Genomic DNA, 25,309 nt, shown 5'->3' on the forward strand with positions numbered 1-25,309 from the left:
AAGCTGGCGTATGTGGAGTTTCCTGTATATTATAAAGCTGGTGTATATTAATGGTCCTGTATATTATAAAGCTGGTATGAGGATTTTCCAGTATATCATGAAACTGGTGTCTGTGGGTGGTCATATATATATATTTAAAAAACTGGTGTAGGTGGATGACCCTGTCTATTATAAAACTGTAAGTAGTTGGTCCTCTATGTTATAAAGTTGGTGTATATAGATTGTACTGTATATCACCAAGCTGGTGTACATGGATGGTCTGGTATATTATAAAGCTGGTGTATATTGATAGTCCGGTATATTATAATGCTAGTGTATGTGGATGAGCTTGTGTATATTTATGGTCCTGTATCTTGTGAAGCCAGTGTATGTTAATGTCCATGTACACTGTGAAGCTGGTGTATGTTAATGTCCATGTACACTGTGAAGCTGGTGTATGTTAATGTCCATGTACACTGTGAAGCTGGTGTATGTGGATGATCCTGTATAACCACACCAACACCAGGACCACCTACTTCCACATCTAACATCGCCCGACACCACCCCTGCTTCAGCTCATCTGCTGCTGAAACCCTCATCCATGCCTTTGTTACCTCTAGACTTGACTATTCCAACGCACTCCTGGCCGGCCTTCCATCTTCCACCCTCTATAAACTAAAGCTCATCTAAAACTCTGCTGCCCGTGTCTTAACTCGCACCAAGTCCCGTTCGCCCATCACCCCTGTGCTCGCTGACCTACATTGGTCCCCAGTCCGGCAGTGCCTCAAATTTAAAATTCTCATCCTTGTTTTCAAATCCCTCCATGGCCTCCCCCCTCCCTATCTCTGTACCCTCCTCCAGCTGTACAACCCTCCGAGATCTCCGCGCTTCTCCAATTCTGGCCTCTTGCGTATCCCGTGTTTTAATCGCCACACCTATGGTGGCCGTGCTTTCAGTTGCTTAAGCCCCAAGCTCTGGAATTCCCTCCCTAAACCCCTCTGCCTCTCTACCTCATCTTCCCCCTTTAAGACGCTCCTTAAAAACGACCTCTTTGACTAAGCTTTTGGTCACATGTCCTAATATCTCCTTATGCGGCTCAGTGTCAAATTTTGTTTGATAATCACTCCTGTGAAGCGCTTTGGGATGTTTTACTACATTAAAAGTGCTATATAAATGTAAGTTATTGTTATATTACAACGCTGGTGTATGAGGATGGTCCTGTCTATTATAAAGCTGGCGTATGAGGATGGTACAGTATATTATAATGTTGGTCTATGTGCATGGTCCTGTATAGTATAAAGCTGGTGTTTATTGGTGGTCCTGTATATTACAAAGCTGGTGTATGTGAATGGTCCTGTCTATTATAAAGCTGGTGTTTATTGGTGGTCCTGTTTATTATAAAGCTGGTGAATGGTCCTGTATTGTGCTCTGGCATAAACTCAATATGCCCCAGATTCCCAGGTACCATCATACTGCTGAAGCTCAGTTCTCCCTTGGGTTCCATGTCCCATCCAGCTGTTTTCATAGTGAGGAAATAAGCACAGTTAATTGTGAGGTGATTGATTTCAACGGCAATCTAATGTGTTGTGTGAAAGGGGACTTGCGATGCAGCCCAGCCTGCAGAGCAGATGTTGAACAATTCAATCACTGGCCATATGCTAATGCTGTTTTCGTATAGGCCTATTAGTCATTTTAAATGCACCAGTGATCACAGAGCAATTTAAACAGCCCTACCTCTTCACTTCACCATGTGTTTATGTAGTGGGGGCATCTGATGAAATTCCAGGCTGGAGCTCTCCCTCTGTCTCTCTCTAATCTCTGTCATTAGCTCTTTCTCTCAATCTCTCTCTCTCTCTCTCTCTACCGATCTCTCTCTCAACCACTCTTTCTCCCAATCTCTCTCAGTCCCTGCTCACACTCGCACCCTCCATGTCCTCTACCTCTCTCTAATGCTACATCTCTCCTCTGCACCTCTCTCCCTCCCACTATCATGCTGGGAATATTATTAATCAATCTCTATCACTGATTATTGATCATTCTCCTCTATCACTGATTATTGATCAATTTCTTTCACTGATTATTGATCAATCTCTATCACTCTGAGTAATGAGCCAGATTTAGTTAACAGCCTAACTGTGCGTGAACATTTATCCAATAGCGATCATAACATGATCGAGTTCAACGTAGTGTTTGAAAGGGAGAAACACGAAACAGCTACTAAGATTCTAGATTTAGGTAAGGCTGACTTCAACGGGATGAGGCAGAAACTGTCCACAGTGAACTGGGCAAATCTGTTAATCGATAAAATGACAGAAGATCAGTGAGAGAGGTTTAAAAAAGAATTTAATGTGATGCAGAACCCGGAGGGGCAAGAGTTCTACTCGCCAAAAATAAACAGCCATGGACAACTGAAGAGGGGCCAGCATAAAACAAAGAAAAATAATTTAAAAATAGCACAAATCCTGGCGAATGGGAAAGATACAAAGAACAGCAAAGCGTAACAAAACAAATAGTAACAGCTATAAAAGGGAGTATGAAAAGAAACTTGCAAGGAATATCAAAATCAATACAAAGAATTTTTACAATTACATTAGGAAAAAGAAGGTAGTAAGGAGCAATGTTGGCCCCTTAAAAGCTGAAAACGGTGGTTTTGTCAATGATAAGGAAATGGCGGAATGTTGAATAATTACTTTGCATCCGTATTTACAGTAGAAGAAGAGGGTAGCATGCCGGAAATCCCAAGGAAACTAATATTGAATCGGGGACAGGGACTCAATAAAATTAACGTAAGTAAAATAGCAGTAATGAAGAAAATAATGGCATTAAAGAGTGACAAATCCCCAGGACCAGATGGTTTCCATCCCAGGCTTTTTAAGGAAGTAGGTGAGCACATTGCAGATGCCCTAACTATAATCTTCCAAAGTTCTCTAGATTCAGGATCCGTTCCTTAAGATTGGAAAGTTGCACATGTCACTCAGCTATTTAAGAATGGCGAGAGGGGGAAACCAAGGAATTATAGACCAGTTAGCCTAATACTGTCGGGAAATTGCTAGGGTCTATAATTAAGGATAGGGTGACTGAACACCTTGAAAATGTTCAGTTGATCAGAGAGAGCCAACATGGATTTGTGAAAGGTAGGTCTGACAAACTTGATTGAATGTTTTGAAGAGGTGTCTAAAGTAGTGGACAGGGGAATGTCTATGGATGTTATTTATATGGACTTCCAGAAGGCATTTGATAAAGTCCCACATAAGAGGCTGTTAACTAAGGTAGAAGCTCACGGAATTGAGGGCAAATTATTGACCTGGCTGGGAAATTGGCTGAGCGGCAGGAGACAGAGAGTAGGGATAATAGGCAGCTACTCTATTTGACAGGATGTGACTGGTAGTGTCCCGTAGGGATCTGTGTTGGGGCCTTAACTGTTTACAATATTTATTAATGGCATAGAAAGTCATGTATCCAAATTTGGATAGGCGGCATTGTAGACAGTGTAGATGAAAGCATAAAATTACAAAGGATATTGTTAGATTAAGTGAATGGGCAAAACTATGGCAAATGGATTTCAATGTGAGCAAATGTAGACCTAAAAAGGATCGAACAGGGTACTTTCTAAATGGTGAAAAGCTAAAAACAGTGGAGGTCCAAAGAGACTTGGGGGGTCCAGGTACATAGATCATTAAAATGTAATCAACAGGTACAGAAAATAATCAAAAAGTCTAATGGAATGCTGGCCTTTTTATCTAGAGGACTAGAATACAAGGGGGTAGAAGTTATGCTGCAGGTATACAAAACCCTGGTTAGACCACACCTGAGGTACGGTGAGCAGTTCTGGGCACCACACCTTAGGAAGGATAGACTATTGACAAACATTCACTTCAAGCCCACTGATGCGCCATCAATTACTCAAAAGACTGAAGTTGAGCGAGTAACAATCAGGCTTTTATTAACTAAAGAATGAAGGTCTTGTCTCGAGTGGTCGACCCGTCCAGAATACTAAGGGACTGGGAGGTAGTCACTTATATACCTGGAATAGTGGGAGGAGTCAGCCGAGGCATGTCCAGACCTGTACCTAGTGGAATACACATACAGACACAGACAGGTATGACAGTGGTTTACCACACCCACCGACTCCCACAGCTACCTGGACTACACTTCCTCCCACCCCGCTTCCTGTAAGGACTCTATTCCATTCTCCCAGTTTCTCCGTCTCCGCCGCATCTGCTCTGACGATGCCACCTTCCATACCAGTGCTTCCAACGTGTCTTCCTTTTCCCTCAACCGAGGATTCCCCTCTACAGTGGTTGATACGGCCCTTAACCGTGTCCGTTCTATCTCCCGCACTTCTGCCTTCACCCCTGCTCCTCCCTCCTGGAACCACGATAGGGTTCCCCTTGTCCTCACCTTTCACCCCACCTTCCTCCACATTCAACAGATCATCCTCCACCATTTTTGCCACCTCCAGCATGATCCCACCACCAAACACATCTTCCCCTCAACTCCCCTTTCAGCATTCCGAACGGACTGCTCCCTCCGCGACACCCTGGTCCACTCCTCTATCACCCCCAACACCCCTTCCCCGTCTCCCGGCACCTTCCCGTGCAAGCGCAGGAGATGCAACACATGCCCTTTTACCTCCACCCTTCCCACTGTCCAGGACCCCAAACACTCCTTCCAGGTGAAACAGTGATTTACTTGTACTTCTTGCAATTTAGTATACTGTATTCGCTGCTCACGATGTGGTCTCCTCTACATTGGGGAGACCAAACGCAGATTGGGTGACCGCTTTGCAGCACACCTCTGTTCAGTCCGTAAGGGTGACCCTGAGCTTCCGGTGGCCTGTCACTTTAATTCTCCGCACCACTCCCACTCAGACCTCACCATCCTCGGCCTCTTGCATTGTTCCAATGAAGCTCAGCGTAAGCTCGAGGAACAGCACCTCATCTTTCAATTAGGCACTTTACAGCCTTCTGGACTCAACGTAGAGTTCAACAATTTCAGACCATAACCTCGGCCCCACCCTTTTTTTTCCCCATTTATTTATTTTTTTCTTCTCCCTCTCCCACATGGCAGCTGTCTTTCATTCTGCCGGTGCCATTTACATTCATCTAGAGCCATCTTTTGCTTCTTAACTTGTCCCATTACCATCTCCTTTTGCCTTGCACCATCTCTTAATCTCTGTTAATGTCTCTTAATCTCTCCTGCCTTCCATCCTATCACAGACCTTCCCTTTTGTTCTTTCCTCCCCTCCCCCCTTTCCCTGCCCCTGCACTTGCTTAAAATTTGTTACACCTCCACCTTTTCCCAGTTCTGACGAAAGGTCATCGACCTGAAACGTTAACTCTATTTCTCTCTCCACAGATGCTGCCTGACCTGCTGAGTACTTCCAGCATTTTCTGTTTTTATTTCAGATTTCCAGTATCTACAGTATTTTGCTTTTGTATTAGGAAGGATATATTGGCCTTGGAGGGAGTGCAGCGTAGGTTTACCAGAATGATACCAGGACTTCAAGGGTGAAGTTACGAGGCAAGATTACACAAATTAGGGTTGTATTCCCTAGAATTTAGAAGTTTAAGGGGTGATCTGAACTTTTCAAGATATTAAGGGAACAGTTAGTGTAGATAGAGAGAAACTATTTCTGCTGGTTGGGGATTCGAGGACTAGGGGACATAGTCTAAAAATTAGAGGAGTGAAATTAGGAAACACTTCTACACACAAAGGGTGGTAGAAGTTTGGAACTCTCTTCCGCAAATGGCAATTGATGCTAGATCAATTGTTAATTTTAAATCGGAGATTGATAGTTTTTTGTTAACCAAAGGTATTAAGGGATATGGGCCAAAGGCGGGTATGTGGAGTTAGGTCGTAGATCAGCCATGATCTCATTGAATGGCGGAACAAAATCGATGCACTGAATGGCCTCCTCCTGTTCCTATGCTCCTATTATTGATCAAACGCCTCTATCACTGATTATTGATCAATATTTTTAACTGATTATTGATCGTCTCCTCTATCGGTGATTATTGCTCAATCTCCTCTTGGTGATTATTGCTCAATCTCCTCTCGGTGATTATTGCTCAATCTCCTCTCGGTGATTATTGCTCAATCTCCTCTCGGTGATTATTGCTCAATCTCCTCGATCACTGATTATTGCTCAATCTCCTCGATCACTGATTATTGATCATTCTCCTCGATCACTGATTATTGATCATTCTCCTCGATCAATGATTATTGATCAATCTCCTCGATCACTGATTATTGATCAATCTCCACAATTGCTGATTTTTTAAAAATTATTCGTTTTTTATGGGATGTGGGCATCGCTGGCAAAGCCAGCATTTATTGCCCATCCCTAATTGCCCTTGAGAAGGTGGTGGTGAGCTGCCTTCTTGAACCGCTGCAGTCCGTGTGGTAAAGGTACTTCCACAGTGCTGTTAGGTAGGGAGTTTCAGGATTTTGACCCAGCGACGATGAAGGATCAGCGATATACTTCTAAGTCAGGATGGTGTGTGACTTGGAGGGGAACTTGGAGGTGGTGGTGCTCCCAGGTGCCTGCTGCCCTTGTCCTTCTAGGTGGAAGCAGTCGCGGGTTTGGGAGGTGCTGTCAAAGAAGCCTTGGCGAGTTGCTGCAGTGCATCTTGTAGATGTTACACACTGCAGCCACGGTGCGCCGGTGGAGGAGGGAGTGAATGTTTAAGGTAGTGGATGGGGTGCCAGACAAGTGGGCTGCTTTGTCTTGAATGGTGTCGAGCTTCTTGAGTGTTGTTGGAGCTGCACTCATCCAGGCAAGTGGAGAATATTCCATCACACTCCTGACTTGTGCCTTGTAGATGGTGGAAAGGCTTTGGGGAGTTAGGAGGTGAGACACTTGTCGCAGAATACCTAGACTCTGACCTGCTCTTGTTGCCACAGTATTTATGTGGCTGGTCCAGTTAAGTTTCTGGTCAATGGTGACCCCCAGGATGTTGATGGTGGGGGATTCGGCGATGGTAATGCTGTTGAATATCATGGGGTGGTGGTTAGACTCTCACTTGTTGGAGATAGTCATTGCCTGGCACTTGTGTAGCGCGAATGTTACCTGCCACTTATCAGCCAAAGCCTGAACATCGTCCAGGTCTTGTTGCATGCGGGCATGGACTGCTTCATTATCTGAGGAGTTGTGAATGGCACTGAACACTGTGCAGTCATCAGCGAATATCCCCATTTCTGTCCTTATGTTGGAGGGAAGGTCATTGATGAAGCAGCTGAAGATGGTTGGGCCTAGGACATTGCCCTGAGGAACTCCTGCAGCATTGTCCTGTGACTGTGAAGATTGACCTTCAACCACCACAAGCTAGCTATGACTCCAGCCAGTGGAGCATTTTCCCCCTGATTCCCATTGACTTCAGGTTTACTAGGGCTCCTTGAAGCCACACTCGGTCAAATGCTGCCTTGATGTCAAGGGCAGTCACTCTCACCTCACCTCTGGAATTCAGCTCCTTTGTCCATGTTTCGACCAAGGCTGTAATGAGGTTGGGAGCCTAGTGGTCTTGGCAGAACCCAAACTGGGCATCAGTGAGCAGGTTATTGGTGAGTAAGTGCTGCTTGATAGCACTGTCGATGACACCTTCCATCACTTTGCTGATGATTGAGAGTAGACTGATGGGGCGGTAATTGGCTGAATTGGATTTGTCCTGCTTTTTGTGGACAGGACATACCTGGAACAGCTTGGCAAGAGGTGTGGCTAGTTCTGGAGCACAAGTCTTCAGCACGATAGCCAGGATGTTGTCGGGGCCCATAGCCTTTGCTTTGTCCAGTGCGCTCAGCTGTTTCTTGATATCACGTGGACTGAATCGAATTGGCTGAAGACTTCTGTGATGGTGGGAGACCTCAGAAGGGGGCCGATATGGATCTTCCACTCGGCACTTCTGGCTGAAGATGGTTGCAAATGCTTCAGCCTTGTCTTTTGCACTCATGTGCTGGGCTCCACCATCATTAAGGATGGGGATATTCATGGAGCCTTCTCCTCCTGTTAGTTGTTTAATGGTCCACCACCATTCATGACTGGATGTGGCAGGACTGCAGAGCTTTGATCTGATCCGTTGATTGTGGGATCGCTCAGCCCTGTCTATAGCATGCTGCTTCTGCTTTTTAGCATGCATGTAGTTCTGTGTTGCAGCTTCCCCAGGTTGGCACCTCATTTTTAGGTATGCCTGGTGCTGCTCCTGGCATGCTCTTCTACATTCCTTATTGAACCAGGGTTGGTCCCCTGGCTTGATAGTAATGGTAGAGTGAGGGATATGCCAGGCCATGAGGATACAGATTGTGGTGGAATACAATTCTGCTGCTGCTGATGGCCCACAGCGCCTCATAGATGCCCAGTTTTGAGCTGATAGACCTGTTCTGAATCTATCCCATTTAGCACGGTGGTAGTGCCACACAACACAATGGAGGCTGTCCACAGTAACTGTGCGGTGGTCTGCGACAGGTAGATTGATGAGGATTGATGAGGACGAGGTCAAGTAGGTTTTTCCCTCGTGTTGGTTCTTTCCCCACCTGTCGCAGGCCCAGATTGGCAGCTATATACTTCAGGACTCGGCCAGCTCGGACAGTAGTGGTGCTACCGAGCCACTCTTAGTGATGGATGTTCTGTGTCGTTGCTACTCTCAGTGCTTCTTCCAAGTGGTGTTTAATATGGTGGAGTACTGATTCATCAGCTGAGGGAGGGCGGTAGGTGGTCATCAACAGCAGGTTTCCTTGTCCACGATTGACCGGAAGCCATGAGACTTCATGGATCAATCTCCTCGATCACTGATTATTGATCAATATCAATCACTGATTATTGATCAATCTCCTCTGGAATTAAAAATCTGGTATTGGAAAGTGACCATGAAGCTGCTGGATTGTTGAAAAAGTCCAACTGGTTCACTAATGTCCCTTTTGGGAAGGAAACCTGCCGTCCTTACCCAGTCTGGCCTAAATGTGACTCCAATCCCACACCAATGTGGTTGACTCTTTGAAGTGGCCCGGCAAGGCTCTCAGTTATGGCAAAATGCTGCACGTCAGTTTATGAAGGTGGCTCACCACTATCTTCCCAGGGTAACTAGTGGTGGGCAATAACTGCTGTCCTTGCCAGCTATGTCCACATCCTGCAAATGAAGAAAGAAAATGATAAATATGATGAGTATATGTTCTAAAAGTTCTTGCAGTTTCTTCTGTCTTTTCTTGCTCCATCGTAATCTCTTGTCTCAGTCTTTCCTCATTTTACTCTTTTCTTTACCCTCTCCCTCTGTTTATTTTTTCTCTTTTACTCTCTTCAGAAATCTCCCGCCAGCCTTGCCTCTTTCCCCTCCCTTTCGTCCCACCCAGTTATGCAGCATTTTGAGCTGATTCACTGGTTTAGCCTCTGTGAGGATTATGTAGAATCAAAGAATGGTTACAGCACAGAAGGAGGCCATTCGGCCCGTCGAGCCTGTGCCGGCTCTCTGCAAGAGCACTTCAGCTAGTCCCACTCCCCCGCCCTTTCCCCAAAGCCCTGCAAATGTTTTCCCTTGAGGTACTTGATATACCTATCAATTCATCCAATGAAAAGCGACGAGTTAAGAAAGTAACTATAGGTTTTTATTGGCTAAATAACAGAGCCCACCCTCGTGGGTGATCGGATCCAACAAGGAGGAATGCCAGCCAGTCGACCACCTTTATACCTGGGCAGGTAGGTGGAGCCATGGGCGGAGTCAGCAGTGGTCAGCCCAGGTATAACAGCGTGACAAGAGGCGACCTCGTATAGTGATACAACAGTGTGAACAGTGATAACCATAGAGTAACGATATAACAGTGATAACTATAGTGTAACGATAGTGAACGATAAAAGTGGTTTACCACAGTACTTATCTAATTCCCTTTTGAAAGCCACGATTGAGTCTGCCTCCACCAACCTTCAGGCAGTGAATTCCAAATCTTAACCACTCGTTGCATAAAGAAGTTTTTCCTCATGTCGCCTTTGGTTCTTCTGCCAATCACCTTAAATCTGTGTCCTCTGGTTCTTGACTCTTCCGCCAATGGGAACAGTTTCTCTCTATCTACTCTGTCAAGACCCCTCACGATTTTGAACATCTCTATCAAATCTCCTCTCAACCTTCTGCTCTAAGGTGAACAACCTCAGCTTCTCCAGTCTATCCACGTAACTGAAGCCCCTCATCCCTGGAACCATTCTTGTAAATATTTTCTGCACCCTCTCCAAGGCCTTGACATTCTTCCTAAAGTGCGGTGCCCAGAATTGGACACAATACTCCAGTTGAGACTGTACCAGTGTTTTATAAAGGTTCATCATAATTTTCTTGCTTTTGTACACTATGGGCTGGATTTTACCAGCCGAGACGAGTTGGGGGCGGGACTGCTGCCTTCCGGGTTCTAGTCCCGCCCCCAGCGACGTCTGACGCACAGACGCTATTTTCCCTGATTGGCCTTGTTAAGCCCGCCCTCCGGGCTTGCTGGCCAATTAAGGGAAAGCCGGTGTCAGATGTCGTCAGTTGATGACGCTTCATCTGCTGGTTTTCTTAAAGGGACATGAACCATTTATTTTTGGCAGATGATTTGACAGTGTTTGACAGCACTGAGGTGCTGTCAAACACTGCCAATCACTGTACAAAGGTGAGCCTTTGTACCCAGGCTCTCCAATGACTCGCTCCTTAGGATAAAACAGATGGCAGCTGCAGGTGAGGGTACAGAAGCGACCTGTCACTTCTCCCAATCAGGTGAGGCCACACAAACACTTCAAAGCTTGTCACCTACAGAAAAATCTAAACACATTAAAAATTACTTTCCCAACATTTCCATACCTCTGATATCACCACTGTCCCATTGCATCCTTCACACCATTTCTGCAGCTGTCATCTATACACAAACATTACAACAGACCCACTGCACGCCTCACTTACCCTGACGGGGTTCCCCGACATTGGGAAGCCCTCAGCAGAAGTCTCAAAATGGGAAATAGCCTCTTAACTGCCTGTTAACTATCTGTTAACAGGCAGTTAAGTGGCTATAATCCTCTTCCCGCTGCTAGGAGTCGGGTTCCTGCGCAAATCAGGACCCCAACTCCCGGGAAGATTGGTTGGGAGCGGGTTCGGGACCTACTCCCATTCTTTTTGATTTTCCCAGCAGTTCCGCCTCCTCAGGGCTGGTAAAATCCAGCCTTTTGCCTCTATTTATGAAGCCCAGTATCCCGTATGCTTTTTTAACCGCTTTCTCAACCTGCCCTGCCACCTTCAACGATTTGTGCACATATACCCCCAGGTCTTTCTGTTCATACACCCTCTTTAGAATTGTACCCTTTAGTTTATATTGCCTCTCCTCGTTCTTCCTACCAAAATGTATAATTTCGCATTTTCCTGCGTTAAATTTCATCTGCCACGTGTCCGCCCATTCCACCAGCCTGTCTATGTCCTCTTGAAGTCTATCACTATCCTCCTCACTGTTCACTATACTTCAAGTTTTGTGTCATCCATAAATTTTGAAATTGTGCCCTGTACACCCAAGTCTAAGTCATTAATATATATCAAGAAAAGCAGTTGTCCTAGTACCAACCCCTGGGGAACACCACTGTATACCTTCCTCCAGTCTGAAAAGCAACCGTTCATCACTACTCTGTTTCCTGTCACTTAGCCAATTTCGTATCCATGCTGCCACTGTCCCATTTATTCCATGGGCTTCAACTTTGCTGGCAAGCCTATTATGTGGCACTTTATCAAACGCCTTTTGGGAGTCCATGTACACCACATCAACCGCAAATGTTAATTTTGTCCCGGATTATCGTTTCTAAAAGCTTCCCCACCACCGAGGTTAAACGGACTGGCCTGTAGTTGCTGGGTTTATCCTTGCACCCTTTTTTGAACAAGGGTGTAACATTTACAATTCTCCAGTTCTCTGGCACCAGCCCAGTATCCAAAGATGATTGGAAGATTATGGCCAGTACCTCCACAATTTCCACCTTTACTTCCCTAGGATGCATCACATCTAGTTCTGGTGACTAATCTACTTTAAGTACAGTCAGCCTTTCTAGTACCTCCTCCTTATCAATTTTTAGCCCATCCAGTATCTCAACTACCTCCTCTTTCACTATGACTTTGGCAGCATCTTCTTCTTTGGTGAAGACAGATGGAAAGTGCTCATTTCGTACCTCAGCCATGCCCTCTGCCACCATGCATAGGTCTCCATTTTGTCCCTAATCGGCCCCACCCCATCTCTTACTACCTGTTTATTATTTATATAGAAGACTTTTGGATTCCCCTTTGTTAGCTGCCAATCTATTCTCATACTCTCTCATTTCCTTTTTCACTTCCCCTCTGAACTTTCTGGTTCTCACTTGTATTTTCAACCTGATATCTGTCATACACCCCCTTTTTCTGCTTTATCTTACTCGCTACCTCTTTCGTCATCCAGGGAGCTCTGGCTTTGGTTGCCCTACCTTTCCCCCTCGTGGGAATGTACCTCGACTGTACCTCAACCATCTCCTCTTTAAAGGCAGCCCAATGTTCGATTGCAGTTTTGCCTGCCAATCTTTGATTTCAATTTACCCGGACCAGATCCATTTTCAACCCACTGAAATTGGCTTTCCTCCAATTAAGTATTTTTACTCTAGATTGCTCCCTGTCCTTTTCCATAGCTAGTCTAAACCTTCTGATACTGTGATCTCTGTTCCCTAAATGTTCCCCTACTGACACTTGCTCCACTTGACCTACCTCAGTCCCCAGAACCAGATCCAGCAATGCCTCCTTCCTTGTTGGGCCAGAAACATACGGATCAAGAAAGTTCTCCTGAACACACTTCAGAAATTCTTCCCCCTCTCTACCCTTTACACTATTACTATCCCTGTCTATATTAGGATAGTTGAGGTCCCCCATTATCACTACTCTATAGTTCTTGCACCGCTCTGTAATTTTGCTGCAAATCTGCTCCTTTATATCCTTCCCACTAGTTGGCAGCCTATAGAATACACCTAGTAGTGTAATGGCACCTCTATTGTTTCTCAACTTTAATCAAATAGATTCTGTCCTTGACCCTTCCAGGACATCCTCTTTCTCCAGCATTGTAATATTCTCTTTAATCAATACAGCCACCCCACCTCCTTCCTTTCCTTCCCTATCTTTCCTGAACACTTTATATCTAGGAATATTTAGTACCCAATCCTGCCCTTTTTTGAGCCAGGTCTCCGTTATCGCCAAAACATCATATTCCCATGTGTCTATTTGCGCCTGCAGCTCACCAACCTTATTTACCACACTTTGTGCATTCACACACTAACACTGTAAACCGATCTTAGACCCTCTTGTATTCTCTCTTAGTCTGATCACACCTAATACCCAGAACCGGTCAAAATGTCCCAGGAATCTGAAGCCCTCCCTCCTGCACCATCTCTCCAGCCACACAGTCATCTGCTCTATCCTTCTATTTCTATATACTCAGTACAGGAAACTCTTTTTTATCCGGCACCGACAGGACCGGCGTGGTGCCGGTTTATCAAAAAGTCCGGATTACAGAGAAGTATAGTAAAAGGTACGAGAGCTCCGTACATGGCCACAGATCCAGGCGTCCCTGTTGCATAGCAACAGGTGCAGGAACCCCGGCCACAGATCCAGGCGTCCCTGTTGCATAGCAACAGGTGCAGGAACCCCGGTTACACGGCCACAGATCCAGGAACGGCCACTAATATGAAGTAAAATTTACCAGAACTTACTCCTGAATTTTGCCGGTTAACAGAGATTTCCGGTTATTTAGGTGCCGGTAAATCGAGAGTTTCCTGTAGCTTGTGGCACTGGGAGTAATCCGGAGATCACTACCTTTGAGGTCCTGCTTTTTAATTTCTTCCCTAGCTCCCTAAAATCTGCCTGCAGGACCTCATCCCTCTTTCTATGTCGTTGATACCAATATGGACCACGACCTCTGGCTGTTCACCCTCCCCCTCAGAATGTTCTGCAGCCACTCAGTGAAATCCTTGATCCTGGCACCAGGGAGACAACATAGCTACATAGGATTACATAGGATATATGGCACAGAAACAGGCCATTCGGCCCAACCAGTCCATGCCGGTGTTTATGTTCCACTCGAGCCTCCTCCTGTCTTTCCTCATCTAAATCTATCAGCATAATCCTCTATTCCCTTCTCCCTCATATGTTTATCTGGACACAGCCCAGGGGTCAGGTGCATCTGGACACAGCCCTGGGGTCAGTCACATCTGGACGCAGCCCTGGGGTCAATCACATCTGGATCCAGCCTTGCCTTGGAATTAATTAGCATTTCACAATTAATTGATTTATTCATTCAGGAATTATTTTTCATCTCTACCTGATGTGTGGATGAAGTCTTAAAAATCAGACCATCCATTTTGCCAGGAAGGTTTGCTGAAGCTCATTAATTCAATGTTGGGTTTATTGGAACCACAGACTACAAGGGAAGAAGTTTACACTTTAATCAGCGATACTCTGTTTTTGCTCTTAATTCAACCTCTCAAATTATTATACAGTGACAGAAATGTACCCACCAGTACTGTACCCCGTGTTATACACTGACAGACCTGTACCCACCAGTACTGTACCCCGTGTTATAGACTGGCAGACCTGTACCCAACAGTACTGTACCCCAGTATTATACAGTGACAGACCTGTACCCACCAGTACTGTACCCCGTGTTATACACTGACAGACCTGTACCCACCAGTACTGTACCCCAGTGTTATACAGTGACAGACCTGTACCCACCAGTACTGTACCCCAGTATTATACACTGACAGACCTGTACCCACCAGTACTGTACCCCAGTGTTATACAGTGACAGACCTGTACCCACCAGTACTGTACCCCAGTATTATACACTGACAGACCTGTACCCACCAGTACTGTACCCCAGTATTATACAGTGACAGACTTGTACCCCACCAGTACTGTACCCCAGTGTTATACACTGACAGACCTGTACCCACCAGTACTGTACCCGTGTTATACACCGACAGACCTGTACCCACCAGTACTGTACCCCAGTGTTATACAGTGACAGACCTGTACCCACCAGTCCTGTAACCCAGTATTATACAGTGACAGACTTGACGCACCAGTACTGTACCCCAGTGTTATACACTGACAGACCTGTACCCACCAGTACTGTACCCCAGTGTTATACAGTGACAGACCTGTACCCACCAGTCCTGTAACCCAGTGTTATACACTGACAGACCTGTACCCACCAGTCCTGTAACCCAGTGTTATACTGTGACAGACCTGTACCCACCAGTACTGTACCCCAGTGTATACACTGACAGACCTGTACCCACCAGTACTGTACCCCAGTATTATACAGTGACAGACTTGTACCCACCAGTACTGTACCCCAGTGTTATACAGTGACAGACCTGTACCCACCAGTACTGTACCCCAGTGTTATACAGTGACAGACCTGTACCCAACAGTACTGTACCCCAGTGTTATACAGTGACAGACCTGTACCCACCAGTACTGTACCCGTGTTATACACTGACAGACCTGTACCCACCAGTACTGTACCCCAGTGTTATACACTGACAGACCTGTACCCACCAGTACTGTACCCCAGTGTTATACACTGACAGACCTGTACCCACCAGTACTGTACCCCAGTGTTATACAGTAACAGACCCTTACCCACCAGTCCTGTAACCTAGTGTTATACAGTGACAGACCTGTACCCACCAGTACTGTACCCCAGTGTATACACTGACAGACCTGTACCCACCAGTCCTGTAACCCAGTATTATACAGTGACAGACTTGACGCACCAGTACTGTACCCCAGTGTTATACACTGATAGACCTGTACCCACCAGTACTGTACCCCAGTGTTATACAGTGACAGACCTGTACCCACCAGTCCTGTAACCGTGTTATACACTGACAGACCTGTACCCACCAGTACTGTACCCCAGTGTTATACAGTGACAGACCTGTACCCAACAGTACTGTACCCCAGTGTTATACAGTGACAGACCTGTACCCACCAGTACTGTACCCATGTTATACACTGACAGACCTGTACCCACCAGTACTGTACCCCAGTGTTATACACTGACAGACCTGTACCCACCAGTACTGTACCCCAGTGTTATACACTGACAGACCTGTACCCACCAGTACTGTACCCGTGTTATACACTGACAGACCTGTACCCACCAGTACTGTACCCCAGTGTTATACACTGACAGACCTGTACCCACCAGTACTGTACCCCAGTGTTATACACTGACAGACCTGTACCCACCAGTACTGTACCCCAGTGTTATACAGTAACAGACCCTTACCCACCAGTCCTGTAACCTAGTGTTATACAGTGACAGACCTGTACCCACCAGTACTGTACCCCAGTGTATACACTGACAGACCTGTACCCACCAGTACTGAACCCCAGTGTTATACAGTGACAGACCTGTACCCACCAGTACTGTACCCCAGTGTTATACACTGATAGACCTGTACCCACCAGTACTGTACCCCAGTATTATACAGTGACAGACCTGTACCCATCAGTACTGTACCCCAGTATTATACACTGACAGTCCTGTACCCACCAGTACTGTACCCCAGTATTATATACTAACCGACCTGTACCCACCAGTACTGTACCCTAGTGTTATACAGTGACAGTCCTGTACCCACCAGTACTGTACCCCAGTATTATACACTGACAGACCTGTACCCACCAGTCCTGTAACCCAGTGTATACACTGACAGACCTGTACCCACCAGTACTGTACCCCATTGTTATACACTGACAGACCTGTACCCACCAGTACTGTACCCCAGTGTTATACACGGACAGGCCTGTACCCACCAGTACTGAACCCAGTGTTATACAGTGACAGACCTGTACCCACCAGTACTGTACCCCAGTATTATACAGTGACAGACCTGTACCCACCAGTACTGTAACCCAGTGTATACACTGACAGACCTGTACCCACCAGTACTGTACCCCAGTGTTATACAGTGACAGACCTGTACCCACCAGTACTGTAACCCAGTGTATACACTGACAGACCTGTACCCACCAGTACTGTACCCCAGTGTTATACACTGATAGACCTGTACCCACCAGTACTGTACCCCAGTGTTATACACTGACAGACCTGTACCCACCAGTACTGTACCCCAGTGTTATACAGTGACAGACCTGTACCCACCAGTACTGTACCCTGATATTATACAGTGACAGACCTGTACCCAGCAGTACTGTACCCCAGTGTTATACAGTGTCAGACTTGTACCCACCAGTACTGTACCCCAGTGTTCTACAGTGATATATCAGTACCCACCAGCTGTGCATGCCAGAACAAGCTAATTCAGGATGGGCTGGCCATTCCTGACACTTTCCAGAACAGGCTTGCAGCCCATGATTTTCCAGTGACTATGAACAGGGAGGTTGTGAGCTGCCACTTTCCTTGCACTAAGTCTGTTCACCCATCACCCCTATGCTTGCAGACCTACATTGGCTCTCAATCCAACAGCACATCTATTTTAAAATTCTCATCCTCGTGTTTAAATCCCTCCATGGCCTCCCCCACCCCCCGCCCCCCACCCCGCCCCCACCCCACCAATTTGGTCACTTGTCCTAATGGCTCCTCCTTTTGCTCTGTATCAGTGTTTGTCTGATAACGCTCCTGTGAAGCACCTTGGGGCATTTTACTACGTTAAATGTTCCATATAAATGAAAGTTGTTGCTCATTAGTTCTATCTCTCTATCTCTCTATCTCTCTATCTCTCTATCTCTCTATGTACTTTATAATGTAAACAGGAAAGAAATTCATTCTTTTATATCACTGATTCCTGGAACTATTTTATCTCAATTCTTCCCCTCCCCCGCAGGAATGGCCAGCCCATCCTGAATGTCCAGTTGTCAGTTCACAGGATTGACCAGATGCACTTATTTAAAGCGGTCAGTGAATTGTCCAGGGGGAGGGGGGCGCGGGGCCCAGAGGGGAGTGGGGATGTGAGGTGCCTGTGTGATAGATTGGGCCTCCGGGTTTAAGATGTGGAGACAAGTAACCTCTTGCCTGCGGCTCCCTGAGGCCGGCCCTTTGTTTCCTGTTTGTTTATTCTTTCTCTTGGACTTTATACAGATTGCGGCTGTCCGAAGCGGCTCACAGATAGACAAGTACAAGGATGGCCCCCAGGAGAAGTGGCAGTTTAAGCTTGACTTGGATAGGATTTATTGCAGTAAAATTTCCCATTACTTTGGAGTTATCTTACTTAACTTTTTATTTTTTGTACCAATTAGAGAGAGAAAGAAACAAAAGTCCAGAGAACATTTTCTTTATTATATATATATATATATAGGGAGCCTGGGTATGTCTTGTGTACTGTGTGTGGGTGGGGATGTCCTGTACCCTCGGTGTGCCCCTCAATCAGACAGGATCCGCTGATCATGTGATTTGACACACTGATGGCCCCTTCTGGCTTTCAAAGTAGACCCCGCCATAATGAACAGACTTTCATTTATGACATTCTCAGCTCCTGCAGAATCAGTCATTCTGGAATGTTCTGGAGCTGCCCGCGCTGGGGTGGGGGCAGCGTAGATGGTGAGTGGGTTGGTATCTGACCCATTCTCTCTGCGCTATGAACCCCACAGATCCGACTCCAATGGGGAACAGCTGTGAGTTGCGACTTGTACTCTTCACAATGGACCTTCCCCCAGCTCGTGGGCACCGACCGCCATGCTGCATGGGTAGGCCAGCCCGGAGCGGGAACAAACGGTGGGCGGGACTGACGCTGGCTGCATGGTCGCTTCCTGTTGAGGTGGTTGTCTGACTTTCCGTCGGTGGGTACCATCCCGGGTACATTACAGTAAATTCACCAGAGCCATGGTCACTGACCGCTGTCCTCTTCTACACTGACCCATAGGGAGGATAGAGTTACACCTCAGTCACACCGTGGGTTTGGTATTGATGTGGTGTGATGGTTTGCTTTCCATTCCCTTGAAGAAAGAAAGAAATACAGACTTGTATTCATATAGCACCTTTCACAACCTCAGGACGTCCTAAAGCTCTTCATAGCCAATGAATTACTTTTTGTCATGGTTTTAATATAGGAAACGTAGCAGCCAATTTGCGCACAGCAAGCTCCCACAAACAACAATGTGATTTCACAGAATCATACAGCACAGAAGGAGGCCATTCAGCCCATCGTGCCTGTGCCAGCAGCTTTCTGCTGATAGCCAAACATGTGAGCGTCTGATTTGTTCCACCCCTTTTCCTAATGTCAGATGTGTCCTCTGGCTCAGTGGATCAATGCAATATCTGGTGTGGTACAGAGCCGAGAATAAGCAGCACACTGCCAAGCTCAGCCCCGGGCCTATGCTGAGTCGGCGGATCTCAAGTGCGGCAAGAGGGGAAGGGAGGGGCTTCCTACAGTTAACCTCAACCTTCCCTGGTATTCATGAGACAAATGGGGCAGGTTTACTGCTCCTGATCGCAAACCAGTGACTCTTGTTGGAAAATGTGTCTGGGGTGCATGTATGTTTGTGTGAGTGCATGCGCATGTGTGTGCGCATGTGTGTGTGAGTGTGTGTGTGTGCATGTATGTGCATGGGTGCATGTGAGTGTGTGTGGGTGCATGTGAGTGTGTGTGGGTGCATGTGAGTGTGCATGGGTGTGTGAATGTGTGTGCGCGGGTGTGTGTGGGTGTGCGTGGGGGTGCGGGTGTGTGTGAGTGTGCGCGAGTGCGTGCGTGTGCATGTGTGTGCGTGGGTGTGTGTGAGTGTGTGCGGGTGTGTGCGTGTGCGCGGGGGTGCAGGTGTGTGTGAGTGTGCACAGGTGTGTGTGCGTGTGTGCGCGGGTGTGTGAGTGTGCGCGGGTGTGTGCGAGTGCGCGGGTGTGTGCGAGTGCGCGGGTGTGTGCGAGTGCGCGGGTGTGTGCGAGTGCGCGGGAGTGTGTGCGAGTGTGCGGGTGTGTGTGAGTGCGCGCGGGTGTGTGTGAGTGCGCGCGGGTGTGTGTGAGTGCGCGCGGGTGTGTGTGAGTGTGCACAGGTGTGAGTGTACGATGTGCGCATGTCTGTTGACACTGCATGAGGACAAAAGCAAGCTCGGCTGAGAAGCCTTCCATGGTGTTGCTGACACTCACCATCCCGGCCTACACTTGACAAACCGCTCTTTGGGTGAGGTTTTGGAGGCCACCAGTGAGCTTGGGCTCAACAACTTCAGGAGAAAGCCAGAGAGGAAACTGAAGGCTGGGTGGTTTAACCTCAGCGGTTGTTGGGGCGTCTCTCTCTATATGTGTTTGACTTTGAACGGATGAAGTTAGGGTTGCCAACCTTGGAGTCTCCAGGGATTAAAGATTAATCTCCCGGACACTGCTGCGAGCAGCACCCGGGAGAAACATCACAGGGACATGACATTTTTCTTTGAACACTTTTGTTTATTAGTCATAAAAATATTGGGAGGGGGGAAAAAAGACTGACTGACAATCAAGAATCATCCAATTGGGTAATGAAGAGTCTGCTCGCTTTCCGATTGGCTGTGGGAAGGCGGGGCACCGCGAGGATGGACCAATGGCGGGAGTGTGGGGGCGGGGTGGTTGGAGGCAGGAGGTCATGTGATGAAACCTCCCGGAATACGTCCAACCAGAGTTGGCAACCCTAGCCTGAAGCTCTGACCTCCCCCACCTCCCGCTCAGTAGTGGCCAATACAGTGTGACTGGGCCATTATTTTACTAATTTAGTACGTCATTGTTTTTGATTTGATATTTTCCCCAAAGTACTTTTATGTTGGGTGTTTATAGCTGGTTATACGGCACACCAGGAATTGGGAGTGTTGGTGAAGTGTGTAACCGATGTCCAAACATTGCAAACTCTGGTACACAGCAAAGTAGTGAATCCTGGCGACCAAGTGCTGAGCACAGAGCTCAGGCCCACCTACTGACGCACACAATGAAAGTGGGATCCTGCTGGGACAGTATGTGTTACACTCTCGCCTGCACAGCACTCCTTACTGTTTTCAATCGAGGGTAATTTGGGAATTGCTTTGGGATTAAATAAAACCATTGGGAGGTTTGGTGCTTTTGATGTTGGCACTTTCTTTACCGGTCTGTGTTATTTATTGCAGAGCAAGCTGCACATGGAAGGCTTCCGCAGTCTGAAAGAGGGCGAGCCTGTGGAATTTACATTTAAGAAATCCTCCAAAGGTCTGGAATCGATACGGGTAACAGGCCCAGGCGGCACCTCCTGCATCGGAAGTGAAAGGAGGCCTAAAGGGAAGAACGTGCAAAAGCGAAGACCCAAGGGAGACAGGTGAGGTGGGATGGGGGCTTCTCGGCAGTGACAGGTCGCAATCCAACCTCTGGTCCTTAAATGACAGCCTGGGTCTGGGGAGAGTGAGCTACCAACAACAACAGCTTGCATTTAGATAGCGCCTTTAACGTAGTGAAACATCCCAAATGGGGAAATTGGAGAAAGAGGGAGAGGGAAGTGGGGTGCAGAGTGAAGAGAAATTGGTCTTCACAGCACCCAATATCTGGGGGACAATGCCCCAAGGATGCTTGAAAGACACCCAACACCATATTGGGTCAGGTGATTTCAAAACTCTTCTACATCTACCTGAGGAACTCGAGCCTATTACACACAGGATTACACAGGCTGGAGTCTATTACACACGGGATTACACAGGCTGGAGATACACAGGCTGGAGTCTATTACACACAGGATTACACAGGCTGGAGTCTGTTACACACAGGATTACACAGGCTGGAGCCTATTACACACAGGATTACACAGACTGGAGTCTATTACACACGGGATTGCACAGGCTGGAGTTACACAGGCTGGAGTCTATTACACACAGGATTACACAGGCTGGAGTCTGTTACACACAGGATTACACAGGCTGGAGTCTATTACACACAGGATTACACAGGCTGGAGTTACACAGGCTGGAGTCTATTACACACAGGATTACACAGGCTGGAGTCTATTACACACAGGATTACACAGGCTGGAGTCTATTACACACAGGATTACACAGGCTAGAGTCTATTACACACAGGATTACACAGGCTGGAGCCTATTACACACAGGATTACACAGACTGGAGTCTATTACACACGGGATTACACAGGCTGGAGTTACACAGGCTGGAGTCTATTACACACAGGATTACACAGGCTGGAGTCTATTACACACAGGATTACACAGGCTGGAGTCTATTACACACAGGATTACACAGGCTGGAGTCTATTACACACAGGATTACACAGGCTGGAGTTACACAGGCTGGAGTCTATTACACACAGGATTACACAGGCTGGAGTCTGTTACACACAGGATTACACAGGCTGGAGTCTATTACACACAGGATTACACGGGCTGGAGTCTATTACACACAGGATTACACAGGCTGGAGTCTATTACACACAGGATTACACAGGCTGGAGTTACACAGGCTGGAGTCTATTACACACAGGATTACACAGGCTGGAGTCTATTACACACAGGATTACACAGGCTGGAGTCTATTACACACAGGATTACACAGGCTAGAGTCTATTACACACAGGATTACACAGGCTGGAGCCTATTACACACAGGATTACACAGACTGGAGTCTATTACACACGGGATTACACAGGCTGGAGTTACACAGGCTGGAGTCTATTACACACAGGATTACACAGGCTGGAGTCTGTTACACACAGGATTACACAGGCTGGAGTCTATTACACACAGGATTACACAGGCTGGAGTCTATTACACACAGGATTACACAGGCTGGAGTCTATTACACACAGGATTACACAGGCTGGAGTTACACAGGCTGGAGTCTATTACACACAGAATTACACAGGCTGGAGTCTATTACACACAGGATTACACAGGCTGGAGTCTATTACACACAGGATTACACAGGCTGGAGTCTATTACACACAGGATTACACAGGCTGGAGTCTATTACACACAGGATTACACAGGCTGGAGTCTATTACACAGTATTACACAGACTGGAGTCTATTACACACAGGATTACACAGGCTGGAGTCTATTACACACAGGATTACACAGGCTGGAGTCTATTACACACAGGATTACACAGGCTGGAGTCTATTACACAGTATTACACAGACTGGAGTCTGTTACACACAGGATTACACAGGCTGGAGTCTGTTACACACAGGATTACACAGGTTGGAGTCTGTTACACAGGATTACACAGGCTGGAGTCTGTTACACACAGGATTACACAGACTGGAGTCTGTTACACACAGGATTACACAGACTGGAGTCTATTACACACAGGATTACACAGGCTGGAGTCTATTACACACAGGATTACACAGGCTGGAGTCTATTACACACAGGATTACACAGGCTGGAGTCTATTACACAGTATTACACAGACTGGAGTCTGTTACACACAGGATTACACAGGCTGGAGTCTGTTACACACAGGATTACACAGGTTGGAGTCTGTTACACAGGATTACACAGGCTGGAGTCTGTTACACACAGGATTACACAGACTGGAGTCTGTTACACACAGGATTACACAGACTGGAGTCTGTTACACACAGGATTACACAGGCTGGAGTCTATTACACACAGGATTACACAGGCTGGAGTCTATTACACACAGGATTACACAGACTGGAGTCTGTTACACACAGGATTACACAGACTGGAGTCTGTTACACACAGGATTACACAGGCTGGAGTCTATTACACATGGGATTACACAGGCTGGAGTCTATTACACACAGGATTACACAGGCTGAGAGTTACATCATCATCATCATCATCATCGGCGACCACTTGAATTCGAGTATGGTATGTCCTTCATCAGTCATCTACTTGTGGGTCTTCAGGTGGCTGTGGAGGCCAATCCGAGATCCACAGACTCTACTACAGTGTGGGCATGTAAGACTATTGGTAGTGACTGGAGTATGGGTCTTCTTAAGTTGTTGTCTCTCCTTACGGCGCTGGCATTTATCCTCAGCGGCACGCTGGAGATTCTTTTCATATAGTGCGGCACCGTTGTGGATGCATTTTCTCCAATTGTCTCTGTCCAGTGCGATTTCCTCCCAGTTATTAATATCGATATGGAACTCTTTAAGGATTACTTTGATGTTATCTTTGTAATGCTTCTTTTGACCACCAGGAGACTTCTGCCCTTCCTTCAACTGGGAGTACAGAACCTGTTTTGGGAGACGTGAGTCTGACATGCGAATGACATGTCCAATCCATCGGAGTTGATGCTGCATGATGAGCGTAGTGATGCTGTAGATATTGGCCTCTTCAAGTATACTCCAGTTGGTACGCTTGTCCTCCCAGCTGACCCTCAAGATTTTGCGTAGAGAGCGTTGGTGGTATTGCTCTAAGGCTTTGAGATGTCTACTGTATGTAGTCCAGGTTTCAGCTCCATATAAAAGGGTGGGAAGGTATACAAGAATTTTAGTTTGGACTTGGAGGTCATGATTTTCAAAGACTCTCCTCCTCAGTTTAGAAAAGGCTGCACTTGCACAACTCAGGCAGTGATGGATTTCAGAATCAATGTCAGCTTTGGAGGATAAATGGCTACCAAGATATGGAAAGGTGTTGACATTTTCAAGTGTGTTATTATCAATCTTTATAGAGGGAGGAGTTGCAAGCTAATTAGGTGATGGCTGGTGGAGCACCTGGGTTTTCTTTATATTCATGGTGAAGCCCAGAAGTTTGTAGGCTCTGGAAAAAGCATTCAAGGGGCTAAAAATTCAGTTTGGGGCACCAAGCTCGCCTGGGCGCCGGAATTACTGCTGCGCGCGGAGCCACTTGCGCCATCGGGATATTCAGTTTCTGCGCCCCAAATGGAATCGGGCCGCTAAACGAGGCTTCCCGCGCCCCGCTTGGGGCGCTGAAACTGAATATCGGTGCAAAAGTGCCGCAGCGCCACCCGCTGCGGCACGGCATGCTGCGGTACTGCAGGCCTTCCTCCCACTGTTAAGGGGGAGGTGCCTGCAACAGGGCGATCCCCGCTCGCGAGTGCCGGCAAATGAGCCCGGCACCAAGGAGAAGTGCCGGGCTCTCGGGAAACAGCCGGCAATGCCGCGGGGGGGGGTGGTGTAGGAGGCCGGGGACGGAGGTGCGGGCAGGCGGCCGCCGAAAAAGCGGCCGGCCGCACCTCCACCTTAACTAGCGCCACTACCGCCACAGGTTGGCCCCTGTGTACCAGTCGCTATTTGCGGCCGGCGCGGTAGAGGCGGGCGCGACCTAATATGGCGTTCGGGGCGGTAGCGGGGCGCTGCGCACACCGATGACGTCATCGGTGGCGGTGCAGCGCTACAGGTTAACGCCGCCATTAGCGCCCCGCTAAATATCGCG

General features: G+C 47.2%; 1 protein-coding gene across 1 annotated transcript in view; it reads left to right on the forward strand.

The window, feature by feature from the left end:
- The window catches only part of LOC147103291 (protein lin-28 homolog A-like), a 417,282-nt gene that overhangs the window by 378,592 nt on the left and 13,381 nt on the right, over positions 1-25,309 (forward strand). Inside the window, exon 2 of the mRNA XM_085963186.1 lies at positions 21,069-21,253. Coding sequence (XP_085819312.1) covers positions 21,069-21,253 — 185 coding nt within the window. The remainder of the gene's footprint in view (positions 1-21,068; positions 21,254-25,309) is intronic.

Source organism: Somniosus microcephalus, chromosome 20 (genome assembly GCF_052327205.1).
Source record: "Somniosus microcephalus isolate GS21.2 chromosome 20, FLI_Smic_1.0, whole genome shotgun sequence".
NCBI lineage: Eukaryota > Metazoa > Chordata > Chondrichthyes > Squaliformes > Somniosidae > Somniosus > Somniosus microcephalus.